Source organism: Trichechus manatus, unplaced genomic scaffold (genome assembly GCF_000243295.1).
Source record: "Trichechus manatus latirostris isolate Lorelei unplaced genomic scaffold, TriManLat1.0 scaffold00094, whole genome shotgun sequence".
NCBI lineage: Eukaryota > Metazoa > Chordata > Mammalia > Sirenia > Trichechidae > Trichechus > Trichechus manatus.
Genome location: NW_004444030.1, coordinates 4,398,296 through 4,411,841, shown reverse-complemented (window position 1 = coordinate 4,411,841; position 13,546 = coordinate 4,398,296). Strand labels below are relative to the sequence as shown.

General features: G+C 38.5%; 1 protein-coding gene across 1 annotated transcript in view; it reads right to left on the bottom strand.

Moving 5' to 3' along the window:
* DDX10 (DEAD-box helicase 10) overlaps positions 1 to 13,546 on the bottom strand; it is a 305,324-nt gene that overhangs the window by 114,058 nt on the left and 177,720 nt on the right. Inside the window, exons 14-15 of the mRNA XM_004382479.2 lie at positions 9,097 to 9,216; positions 5,008 to 5,169 (exon numbers count right to left, since the gene is read on the bottom strand). Of these exons, the coding sequence (XP_004382536.2) occupies positions 5,008 to 5,169; positions 9,097 to 9,216 (282 nt within the window). The remainder of the gene's footprint in view (positions 1 to 5,007; positions 5,170 to 9,096; positions 9,217 to 13,546) is intronic.

Here is a 13,546-nt window from a genome sequence, read left to right as displayed (position 1 = left end):
GAAATTAACTTTCTAAAGGCTTCAGAAACCAATACTCCACAACCTGGATATAGTAATAACTTCCACAGATGAAGGGAATGGAAAGGAAGGGAACTGAACGGAAGGGAACAGAAGGGAGGGCAAGGAGGAAAAGCCTTAATTTTACATCAGTTCTCATACTTCTTTACTGCTGGCTACTATTTGGAAACAATGAAGCATAAGACATTCTTATATTCTGCTCAATCTCCACCCAGATAAATACTCTAAGAAGACTGTAAGCTGAAACATGACAAGCTGTTGATACTTTTAATATTATTAAAGATTTTAACAACAAATCATTAATACCAAATTTCAATTTAAAGTACTGTACTAAAAAAAGAAATTCAGGAAATGTTTAGTCTTCTCAATAACATAAACAGCAATTGTAACCAATATATTTCAGGTTCATTTGTTTGCCATATTTCTGGAATGTTTTTCTCAACATTCATTTCCATCCCTGAAGCTACATGTAGTATCTACTTTTTTAAAAAGAATGAAAAGGGAAATGCTGCTCTTAATTTTAAAAAAATTAAAAAATAGATTTTACTAGTCCATTAAATAATTACCAAGTCAAAGAGGAGCCAAAAAGTATAAGAATCCTGTTCATAAGTTAGAAGATTCATCAACACAGTAAGGACATCAATCCTCCACAAATTGATATATAGGTTTAATGCAATTCCTATCAGAATTCTAAGAAAATTTTTTGTAGTTATAGAGCACATTATTCTAAAATTTATATGGATTTGCAAAAGAACTAGAATAGCTAAAACAATTCTGAAGAAAATAAAATGAAAGGAATAAGCCTACCCCATATCAAGGCTTTTTATGTAGCTACAGTTATCAAGGCAGTGTGGTTTGGTGCAGAGACAGACACATAGATCAATGAAAAATAGAGAATCCAGAAATAGACCCATACAAATGTGCACAAGTGAATTTTGACATAAGCACAAAAGCAATTCAACAGAGGAAAGATAACCTTTTCAACAAACAGTGCTAGGGCAATTCATCCTCTGTTTAGAAACGAGTTAACACAGCAGGCCTGAGACTGCTAGCTATCCTTAGAAAGGCCTGCTTGCCAGGATGGCTTTTAGCTAGTGCCTGGGAATTTGAATGGTAAACAGTTTCCCACAATAATATAAAACTTGCCCTAAATGACCTGAGTGTGACTCCCTGTGCTTAAAATGTTTGTAAAAACAAAAGAACATGGTTTATGTTGAAAGCTTGCTTTCCTTCTAGAAGTCTAGAATTTTGATACATAGGCAGAGGGTGTCTACATGAGCAGCCCCCAATAAAAACTTTGGGCAATGAGTCTCTAATGAATTTCTCTGGTAGAAAGCATTTCACACTTGTTGTCACAATTCATTGCTGGCTGATTTAAGTATGTCCTATGTGATTTCACTGGGCAAGGACTCTTAGAAGCTCGTGACTCTCTTCCTCCAGACTTGGCTCCATGGACCATTTTCCTTTGTATCCTTTCTGTGTGTTAAATCATAGCTGTGAGTACAATATATGCTAAGTTCTGTGAGTCTTCCTAGCCAATCACCAAACCTTGGGATGGTCCCAGGGACCACAGACACAGTATCCATAGGCAAAAAAATGAACTTTGACCTAAGTCTCATACCTTATTCAAACATTAACTCAATATTGATCACTGACTCAAACGTAAATGTAAAACTTTGAGGGGAAAAAAACAGGAGACAATCTTTGGGACTTAGGTGTAGGCAAACGGTTCTTAGACTTAACACCGAAAGCATGATCTATGAAAGGAAAAGATAAAAATTCAACTTCTTCAAAATTAATCACTTTTGTTCTGTTAGAGATCCTGTTAAGAGGATGAAAAAACAAGCTACAGACTTGGAGAAAAGATTTCCAAGCCATATATCCAACAATCAAAAAACAAAAACCAAACCTGTTGCCACTGAGTCGATTCTGACTCATAGCGACCCTACAGGCCCGACTAGGACTGCCCCATAGGGTTTCCAAGGAACAGCTGGAGGATTTGAACTCCTGACCTTTTGGTTAGCAGCCTGAGCTCTTAACCACTGCGCCACCAGGGCTCCAGACCCACTGCCGTCAAGTCAATTCCAACGTGTAGTGACTCTATAGGACAGAACAGAACTGCCCCATAGGGTTTTCAAGGCTGTAAATCTTTCTCCCGAGGAACAGCTGGTGGGTTCGAACCACCAACCTTTTGGTTAGCAGCCGAGTGCTTTAACCACTGGGTCATGAGGGCTCCTAACAGCAGGGGGCTATCTGTACCCATTGCCATCCAGTTGATTCTGACTCATAGTGACCCTATAGGACAGAGTAAAACTCCCTTATAAGGTTTCCAAGGAGCGGCTGGTGGATTCGAACTGTCGACCTTTTGGTTAGCAGCCAAACTCTTACTCAGTGTACCACCAGGGCTCCACCAAGAGACTAAACCAAAAACCTCACTGTCATCGAGTCAATTCCAACCCACAGTGACCCTATAGGACAGACTAGAACTGCCCCATAGGGTTTCCAAGAAGGGGCTGGAAGATTCAAATGTCGACCTTTTGGTTAGAAGCTGTAGCTCTTAACCACTGCGCCACCAGGGACTAACTAGTATGTAGAAAATAGAAGGAACTCAGCAGTAAAAAAAGCAAACAATCCAGTTACAGCATGAGCAGAAGACATGAAGAGACATTTTACTGAAGAAGAGAAACAGATGGAAAAAAAAGCACATGAAAACACCATTTACCATTAGGTAAATGCAAATAAAAACCACAATGAAATATCACTACACACCTATCAAAATGGCTTAAACAAAAAAAGCAAAAGACCAAATGCTGATGAGGAAGCAAAAAAATTGCATCACTCACACACTGCTTGTGGGAATATAAAATGGTACAGTGTTTCTGGAAAACAGTTTGGCAGTTTCACATAAAATTAAGCATTTAATTACCACAGAACCCAGCAACAGCACTCTTGGGCATTCATCCCAGAGAAACTTTTGGTCACATAAAAAACCTGTACACAGATGTTCATAACAGCTTTACTCATAATAGCCTAAAACTGGAAACAACTCTATGTCCTTCAGCAGGTGAATGATTACACTAACTGTGGTACATCCATACTATGGAACAGTACCTAATAATAAAAAGGAAGGAATTACTGATGCACGTAACAACCTGGACAAATCTCTAGGAAATTATGTTTCGTGAAAAAAGCCAATCCCAAAATGCTACATACTGTATGATTCCAATTTATGTAATATTCTTGAAATGACAAAAAGCACAGAAATGGAGAACACAGGATCTGTCTGTATTATTTCTTACAACTAGGTGTGAAATTCCAATTAGCTCAAAATAAAAACTTAAATTAAAAAAAAACAAAGAATCAGGAGTGTTGACTATTACAAAGACTTTTTCCACAAACAGTAAACACATGTCAAAACTAAAAAAAAAGAAAGAGACTAACATTACTTGAGTCACCTTAGACCAAAAGCAGATTGAGATGACATTCTCAGAAATCAGACAGCAGAACAGCAGAAGGAAGATAGAAGGGAGTAGATAAAATGACAAAGTACCCACAGGAAAAAAAAAAAAAAGAAAAATGTTAGATAAAATAATAAAGTTATATGATTAGCAACAGGTATCAAAAGCACAAATGGATTTTTACATTTTTTCTCCTTCACTGAGCACATACTAACATAATCAGAAAATTAATAAAGCTGCAAAATCCACAAAAACAATAAAGGTAGTATCAAGCATCAGGAACTCTAAAAGTAGAGAAGAAAGCCACTAATTAAAAACAGATTAAAAAACTTCACAATCTGTTAGACTGCAGGTGTGAGGCTTGGGGGGGCTTGATGAATTAAGGCTCTAATAAAGTTGTGTGAAATGAAATTCATCTCCCCTCTGTATCTCCTTGAAAGGGCTTCTTTCATCTTCTGTAACTGAGGAGATCAGATAGTTTGCCTCCTTCACTCTACATCTAAGAGGATGGGCAAAGAGCAAGCTAACACCAGGAACACTTCCAAGAAAACAAGTTACAAAGACTCCTGATGGGGCCCAATGTTATCTACATTTAATATTGAAAAGGAACATATTCGAACTCTATAAAGGTAAGAGTTGGATAGCTTTAGGTAATAATCCATTTCAATATCCTCATATAATAGAAGATGAAGTAAACCTAAGCAGCTTAAAAGGTTATATTACACCTGCCATGTTTATAAAAAAGACATGAAAATATAATGTACATTTTTAGACTTTTTTAAAATAAAAACAGAGGATACACTATCATATCTTCTCTTATCACTACTATGACATTACTGGTTAGGAAGTTCTGGGTTAATGAGGTTAGAAACGAAGAAAAAATTGAAATAAATACTTGAAAAGTAATAATTTATTTTCAGACAGGTAAGATTTTAAAAATCTAAGAGAATAAATTACTATATGAAGGAGTGTAATAACATGCCTTATACAAACAAGGGAGATAAATATTTGTTAAATGAATAAAGGATGAAAGAAATGTGTAAATACAAGATAAAAATGCACAAAGGAACAATTATATCTCAAAAAAATTAGAAATGATAAAATTAGCCATATCAATTCAAACTATATTCACTGTATCTATACAATAAAAATTCAAACTTTTCTGTATACTACATTAGAAAACTAGATGAGAAAGAGTCAATAAATTCCAATAAGGTTTTCATTTTTACAAAACTTGACAATGATTCTAAATTCTAGTTACAAAATAAATAAACAAATAAAAACATTATTAAACATCTAGGATAAAAAGTGACTAAAATTTAAAGGTTCTAGTACTTACTACAAGTTTTGTTATTTGGAACCTCTTTGCCAGAGGAAATATAAAACTTTATCTAAATGTTTTGATACAACATATTATCAAAAACACCCGAAATAATTTACATTGTGTGTGCGTGTGTGTGTGAGAATGTTTAGGCATATTTAGGGACATATTAAATTTTCACTCAGTATTAATTCAAGATGGAAAGCTTACCCGATGTTTTGCCTTAATTTTCTTTCTATACTCTTCTTTGTCAAATTTATCCTCTTCCTGAAGCCTTTCCTTTGCTTTATCTAAGTTGATACCACCAGCATCGTCCTCTTCCTCAGTATCCTTTGCAATGGATTTCTGCATTGGTGGCCACTGCTGAACCAACTGTAAATAGAAAAAAGGTAAGTGTGAGGTAGGAGACAGGGAACATCAACACAAAACCATTTTCTTTGGTATAATGATTTTCAAATAGTGCATATACTCACTGTCTGCCTTAAAACCTCTTTTTCTTAAGCTTTCTACAAACTTTATTTTAAAAAATATGACTAAAGTGAGCAAGCCACAGCAAAGATTGTTCCAGTAAGGATAAAGTACTACTGCCAACATCCAGTAGAAGAGTATTAAAGGAAAATTTCATGATATAATTTGGAGAAGAGAGTTGCAGAATAGAAATCCTTCAACATCTCAAACAATGCAGTTAGTATTATATACTTGACACAACTCAGCCAAAATTATCTCCACAGCAGCACCACCCAGACTGACTAGAATACAACTACTCCAGGCTGCCACGGCACCTGTGTGGGCCGTTAGCCCTTGTCTCATCCTACTTTGTTGTTTTTCTTTCCTGTTTCTCTCATTAGAATTGATCTTGAGGGCAGACATCAGTCTTGTTCACGTATTCCCAGAACCCAACACAGTGACTGGCATACAATGGGTTCCCAACACTGACTATGAATTAATGAGGCACACATTGGCCAGTACTACACATAAGGACTGACAGAGCTAAGCGCAAAGCAGAAAATCAGCTTAGGTTTCACAGCCCTATTCAAGTTCACTGTATTTTGCACATATAGTTTATGGTTAGGAACAAGGTGACACAGAAAAAAGGGACTGATCTGGGAGTCAGGGGGCCTCGCTTAATGTCCTGGCTTTTTTACTAGGCTGCTGCATAATCCTAAATAAATGATTTAATCTCTGGGCACCTAGAGATTCAACTGAAAAATAAAGAGGTATGTTTGTCTGAGTAATCTTTAAGCCCTTTTCCAGGTCTAACACTATAAGACATTAGACACTTAAGAAAAGAAAAAAAATTATCTTATTTTATCTAATAATTGCTTGTCGCAAGAATTTCAGTAGCTACTAGTGTTTTGAATGACTACTAATTAACCTGCAGAACAAATGAAAATCTGTAGACACAGACATCACAGGTATTTCTCTCTCCTCTCACTCATGTGGCCACCACGGCCATTCTTCAAGATGAGACACCTAGAGAGTCTCAAATTTTGGCAATCCATGAGAATGACAAATACTACCACATAAGCAGCTGTGCCAGCAGACACTAGGACTTAAAGAAGCAGTGAGAAGGATCAGCTGTTACAGTAAGAATACCATCCATCCATCCACTACTCAGCTTGGAACTAATTGGTATAATCTGTGCAGCTAAACTTAGTAGCACACTAAGGAACTTCATTATGCTAAAAGCACTAATGTTATTTTACAGTGAGCATCTGATGTAATATAACTACATTCTAGTTCACCCTATTTCTCAGGTGCTCACCTCTTTTTAGTAATTTCATAAAGACTCACAATCAATTTCATGGCCTTCCTCTGCAACTTCTAACAACAACTTTGAATTGCTCCTTCTCATCTGACTTATATACCATTTTACTCCATATTATTAGTGCAAATCTGGGCTTCTAAAGCAAAGCCCCTATGCACCAAGTAACATCAAAACTTTGTTCACTTCAAAATTAAAAAGAAACATACCATTGGGTAAGGACTGCTGAGGCAGTATTTATATTAGTGATGATGAAATATCTGATGTGATGCATTATAGCCAGTATAAAAAGCTCTGTTACTTTACTGGGATATTAGATGGTGATTGTGATCTTAAGGTTATGTGTCAGCTTGGCTGGGCCATGACTCTCAGTGGTTTGGCAGCTATGATGCAGTTTGGTAGCTGTACGATGATGTGATCACTCCATGATGAGATTTGATATAATATGATCACCTCCATGATAGGATCTGCTGTGAGTAGCCCATCAGTTGAAAGGGAGTTTCCTTGGGTGTGTAGCCTGCATCGATATATAAGTGGACTTTCTTGCAAGACGCCTAGGCTTTTGCTCACTCTGGATCCTGCAGCTGGCTCCTGATTGTCTGACCTCTACTTCTTGGGACCTGAGCTAACAGCTTACCTGTCACCTTGCCTGCCGATCTTGGGATCTGTGGTCTTCACAGCCTGTGAGCAAGAGCCCTGCTGTCTGACCTGCTGATCTTGAGTTCGCCAGCCCCTGTGGCTACGTGAATCAGGAAAAGCCTCCATCCTGACCCACAGACTTGGGACATTCCAGCCTCTACAATCACGTGAGCCGTATTTATACGCTTTACTGGTTTTGCTTCTCTAGAGAACCCAGCCTAAGACAGTGATTCATTCATTCACTCAGCAAACATTTTCTGAGGGTCTACTATGTGTTAGGCATTGTTCGAGATGCTGGGGATACAACAGGGAACAAAGTCAACAAAATACCTTTCCTCATGTAGCTTACACTGGAGTAGAAGAAATGCAAAGTCACATAATAAGTGTTTTAGCAGTGTGAGGGGAATGACAGTATGATAGGAAGTAGGTGTTGTGTGCTATGTTAGGATAAGGTAAGGGAAATCTATGGGTTGGTGAGAATAAAGTCATGAGATGATATTCAGAAGACTGCTATGACCACTAAGTAGTTATGATTCTTTATGTGAGTCACCTGACCTTCTGGATCTATTTCCTCATTTAAAAACAAAGATATTTATTATCTAATACAGTGACCTTACATGAGCGATCTTCAAGTAGTTACCCCTTCCCTACTCTATGGTTACACTGAGGCCAAGGTAATGGTGAAATTAATACAAGGCACCATATATCTGGGATTACTTTAAAGCAGAGAATTCCCTCCCATAGCCAGTCCTAGTAACAACCAGAAACTTCCAAATAAACCATCTAAAACTGAGGAACTGCAAAGGACAGTCAGGCAAAGGAGCTATGGCAAGTAGTTGTCACCTCTCTTATACAGTGGTCCCTTGGTATCTGTGGGGAGATTGGTTCCAGGACTCCACTGGATACCAAAATCCACAGATGCTTAAGTCCCTTATATAAAATAGCATAGTATTTGCATATAACCTACGCACATCCTCCTGTATACTTTAAATCATCTCTAGATTATTTATAATACCTAATACAATGTAAATGCTACGTAAATAGTTATAAACCAAAAACGAAAACCAAACCCAATGTCGTCAAGTGGATTCCAATTCAGCGACCCTACAGGACAGAACAGAACTGCCCCATAGGCTTTCCAAGGAGCAGCTGATGGCTTCGAACTGCTGACTTCTTGGTTAGCAGCCAGGCTCCTAAAATAGTTGTAAAGTGCTACGTTCCCTCTTAATTTTTGAGGGAATGCTTTGACCACTTAATTGCTACTGAGGAGCCATTTTTTTCCACAGAAACAAAGGGTACACATAACACAAGTAGCGAATGAACAAGATGAGAGGTGGACAATGCACAAACAACAAGTGCTGGAGAGAGACTGAGGATTTGTGAGGCTACAGCAGGGTATGCCTACACATCACTTCATTTGCATGGATTCAGCGTAGTGCAATGCATGCAGCAAATTCAAGTTTTTCGTTTTGGAGCTTTTTTTATTTTTCCTCGAATATTTTTGATCCATGGTTGGTTGAATCTACAGATGTGAAATCTGCAGATATGAAGGGATGACTGTACTTATATTCAAGATTTCTCTCTTCCCATACAACATGTTCATGGAAACCATGACATGAGAAAATCTTATCTTTATAGATAAGAATTTAGAAAGTTCGAAACCAACTCTGTTGTTATCACCAAGCATCTCGGTTTATTTCACGAAGGCATCCTTGTCCACAGATTTATAGTCGATGAAGTGCCTACAGTAACAGTGAAAGGAATTGCCCAGTGTCCCAGTGTGCTTTAGAGAAACATTTATTTTTATCATTATTGAATTGTAAGTTAGCAGGAGAATCAAATTCTTTATACTACTTGGAATGTACCTTAGAAATGAGACATTTACAGAATCTTACCTCTCCTTCATCAGTAAATGTTATCTTCTTATTCACTTTCAAATTTCTCTTTATTACCTTCTTTGCTTCTGCAACTTTGGTTACTTTTTTCTTGACACTGGATTTAGAAGGTTCTTTATTCTGTGAGAAAATATACAAAAAACACAGATGATTAACTAAACGGTTGCTTTATATTAACAATTTAACTTTGGCAGTACACTTACCAAAAATGAGTGCATTTACTGCTCACTGGTTAATAAGAAGCACCAGAAACCTCGTATAGGAATAGAATTATTAGACTTATTAACTAATGACCTCCAAAATGTTAGTGGTTTAAGCATGAATAGAATGGGTATTAGACATAAATAACCTTTATAATTCTCTTCTACTTCTAAAACTATGCCATCCTGATAATGTTTAAGCACTAGAAACTACATGATAATGTGATAAACGGACATAAGATAAAGCTATCACTCAGCTAAATATATAAAACAGATTTTTTAAATAGCTCTTATCCCCAAGTACAAACAAATTTTTAGATTAAGAAAAAGTATGCTTAGAAAGCAAAATGATTTCAATACATCGTGACTCGATATTCTTCCTCCCAGTATAGTAATGCACTATATGAATACTATAAATGGAATAACAGTGCTTAACAGGATATACCGATCAGGACCTAACTAATATCCTACAATTAATTATAGATATTAAAGATATTAAAAACTCAAAGCCACCTGTTACTTATGCTAAGTGAATACTGAGTGACTCATCTGAGATGACAGCTTGATCTGATCAGAGAGTAACAAGAGGTAATTCACTTTGGAGAAGGGCTTGAATTATCTTCTTCAAATTAGAGCCAGTAGTACCACTGGTATAACTTAGCTAATCTAGGGCAGCCTCTATTAGATGGGCATAAAGAATGAGCAGAAGTCTTTGGGGTGGAATGGTTAAGAAAATGTATTTGAATCCAAGCTCCGCCACTTACGTATAGTGTGAAAAAGTTACTTAACCACTGTGCTTTAGTTCTCACTAAAAATGAGGATAATAATAGTATCTATCTAACAGTGTTGTTGGGAAGATTAAACAATAAATGTAAAATATAAAAATATAAATGTTCCATAAATCTCAAATATCACTATTATCATTAATAACAGAATATTACTATTATTCTATGTTATTAATGATGATGCACATTAACATATTCCAATTATATATTGTATATTCTCACATATATAATATAATGTCTAAGATGGGGAGGGGGGGACTCACACTTGATGTATTAAATTTCCAGTCATATTTCCAATTAAAAAATTGATTTCTCTGTGTGTGTGTGTGTGTGTGTGTGTGTGTGTGTGTGTGTGTGTGTGTATGTGTAATGTAAGATCCTCAAATGTACAAATTAAGTTTCTACATAAAGAGATCGTGGCAACTGCAAAGTGGCCTAACTTGCAAAATTTTAAACTGCTAGCTTCCTAGCTGATTGATTTGTAACTCTGTATCATAGGGAACAACTCAAGGACCAGGAAGAAAGGACAGATTGATCTAGAAAACAAGAAGTATCAGAAGCTTCAGGAAGATGTGTATTAGTTACACGTATTACATTATGGTAATAAGTATGCACAAAAAAGAACAATTCACTTAGCAAAGTAGGTATTATGATAAAGATGAATACATAGATGCTTAAAAATAAAACATCATAAATTAAAAACAAACTTATTAAAATAGAGATTTTTGACAAGTTTATTATGTTTTTAGATAATTATCATGGTGATTATGAAAATCAGCTACTGCATCTGCAATAACAGTATTATGATTTAAGTACAGGCAGTCCCCGGGTTACAAGAAAAGGCTTGAGGCCTGTCTTAATTATCTAGTGCTATAAGAGAAATACCACAAGTGGATGGCTTTAACAAAGAGAAACTTATTCTCTCACAGTCTAGGAGGCTAGAAATCCAAACTCAGGGTGCCAGCTCCAGGACAAGGCTTTCTCTCTCTACTGGTTCTGGAGGAAGGTCACTGTCATCCATCTTCTCCTGGTCTAGTAGCTTCTCAGCACAGGGACCCCAGGTCCAAAGGACATGCTCCGCTCCTGGTGCATCTTTCTTGGTGGCTTAAGGTCACTATCTCTCTGCTTGTTTCTCTCTCCTTTTATCTCTTGTAAGATAAAAGGTGATACAGGCCACACCCCAGGGAAACTTTCAGGGCTGTGACCTGAGTAAGGATGTTGTATCTCACCCTAGTCTTCTTTAACATAACCTAATCTTGCCTCATTAACTACAGGCAGAGATTAAGAATACAACACATAGGAAAATCACATCAGATCTCAAAATGTGGACAACCACACAATACTGGGAATCATGGCCTAGCCAAGTTGATACACATTTTTGGGGGACACAATTTAATCCATAACAAAGCCTTTTCAATTATTTAAAAGCTACATGTACAGCAAGTGAAGGTAACTGTAATGAAGAGTTTGTTGCCAGTAGGGTTTGGTTCCATCATTTGAAAGTGAGGGCAAATTTACATAACATTAAAGGGCTAATATGAGTTGTCCTAAGTTAGACACTCGTAACAGGTGACTGCCTGTATAAAAACAGTGTTTGGACACCAATGGTTCTGTTATGTGTTGTTAATAATATGGATATTACTAACAACATTACTTTTGTGGTTCTTAATATATAAAAGCTATATCTAATTACACTGCTTCAGGACCACCACAGATCAATTCATATTTAAGAAGCTACTAACATTTTCAATCCATACGAAGCTTATGAAAAGATTAATTGCATCTGAGGTAATTAATTTTCATTATCTCAGACACAAACACTAATACGCTACATTCACTATACCTACTTCACAACACTTGTATGAAAACAGATGAAGTTTCTTTAAGATTTATTTGTCCCATGGGCACTGCATCCCCTTCATCCCCCAGGAGGTCGAGGACTTCATGAATATTAACAGCTGGCAGCATAAGGCCCTCAATGGCTGTGCCCATCCCCCACCACCCCCGTACCACCACTGCAATCTAAGATACATTACACCTATTCCTCACTTATCGACATGATTAGGTTACAAAGATCAGACTGTTATGCAAAATCTGGCCTTATGTGAGAGTTGGGCTTTGCCCCATCTTCTCTGTACACGTGCCCCCCCCCCACAGTTACTCACCACCCGTGAGGCGCTGTCAGCACGTCTCGGGATACGCATGGCATGGTAGGCCCCCCAACCCCACCACACCTTCTCCATCACCATGGAGCCCGCAAGGGTTGGGGGTGGTGGTGGTGGTGGTTAGGAGTTGCCCACCGCCTCTCGGGCAGCAAGGGCCCACCATCAACTGGCCGCACTTTGAGCCTACGCGTGGACCTTGCGCCTAGCTGCTCTGCCAGCCGAAGACAAGCCTCAGCAGCAAATGGCTCCAGGCCAGTGGGCAGGTGAAGCGCGGCCACCAGTGCCCAGCAGAGGCTGCGGAGGTGGCAGAGAGGTCGCTTGGGAAAAAGAGACATCCGAGCCTCCTGCCCAACTCCTGTGGCCCTAGGCAGCTTGGCACCCCAGCCTCCTGCACACCACCTGCCAGCCCTGCGCTCACTGCAGGCCAACCTGGCTCCTCCGTCTGCACCTGGGTAACATGAACCACCTGCAGCTCACACTGCCTCCAGCACAAACCTCAGTGCCTTCCACCCCCTCCTCCTCCTCCCTCGCTTTGGCTCCTCATTAACGCACAAAATAGTCAGATAGTAGATTTTTTACTATTGTCATAAATGTGAAATGTCAAATAACTGGATAGCTGATAAGTGAGGAGTAAAACCCCAAAACCCAAACCCATCGCACTGAGTTGATTCCAATTCATAGCGACCATACAGGACAGAGCAGAACTGCCCCATAAGGTTTCCAGGGCTGTAAATCTTAGCAAAGTAGACTTTCACATCTTTCTTCTGCAGAGAGGCTAGTGGGTTCGAACCACCGACCTTCAGGTTAGCAGCCAAGCACTTTAACCACTGTGCCACCAGGGCTCTAAGTGGAGTAGGTGCACTATTATTTTCCTTCATTAGATATTATAAGCCTCAGACTTCCAGCAAAATGGCGCTCTAGGCAGAAGCACCACGCCGTCCCTCCACAGGAAAGATTCGAAAAACTAAGCTGAACAGAGAAAACAACAATCTTGAAACCCTAAAAAATCAAATGAAGAGATAAAGAACTCAGCCAAGCACCAAATGGAGTGAGAAAACTGACAGAGAACGGAGAGCGAGGAGAGATTCATGCAGAGGTCTCCTATCAGCTAACACAGCGTGGATCCACCATCTTGGACTCCTATCAGAGACCAGCAAACAGGGAATATGAGAAAGCAGCTTCATGGAGCTTCCAGCGGGAGACAAAACAACCGGTAATTTGCCATATACGCTTTCCCACCCCCCACCCTTCTTCACCCCCACTCAGCCTCCTCTGCTTCCTGCGGCCACAATCTCTTGTC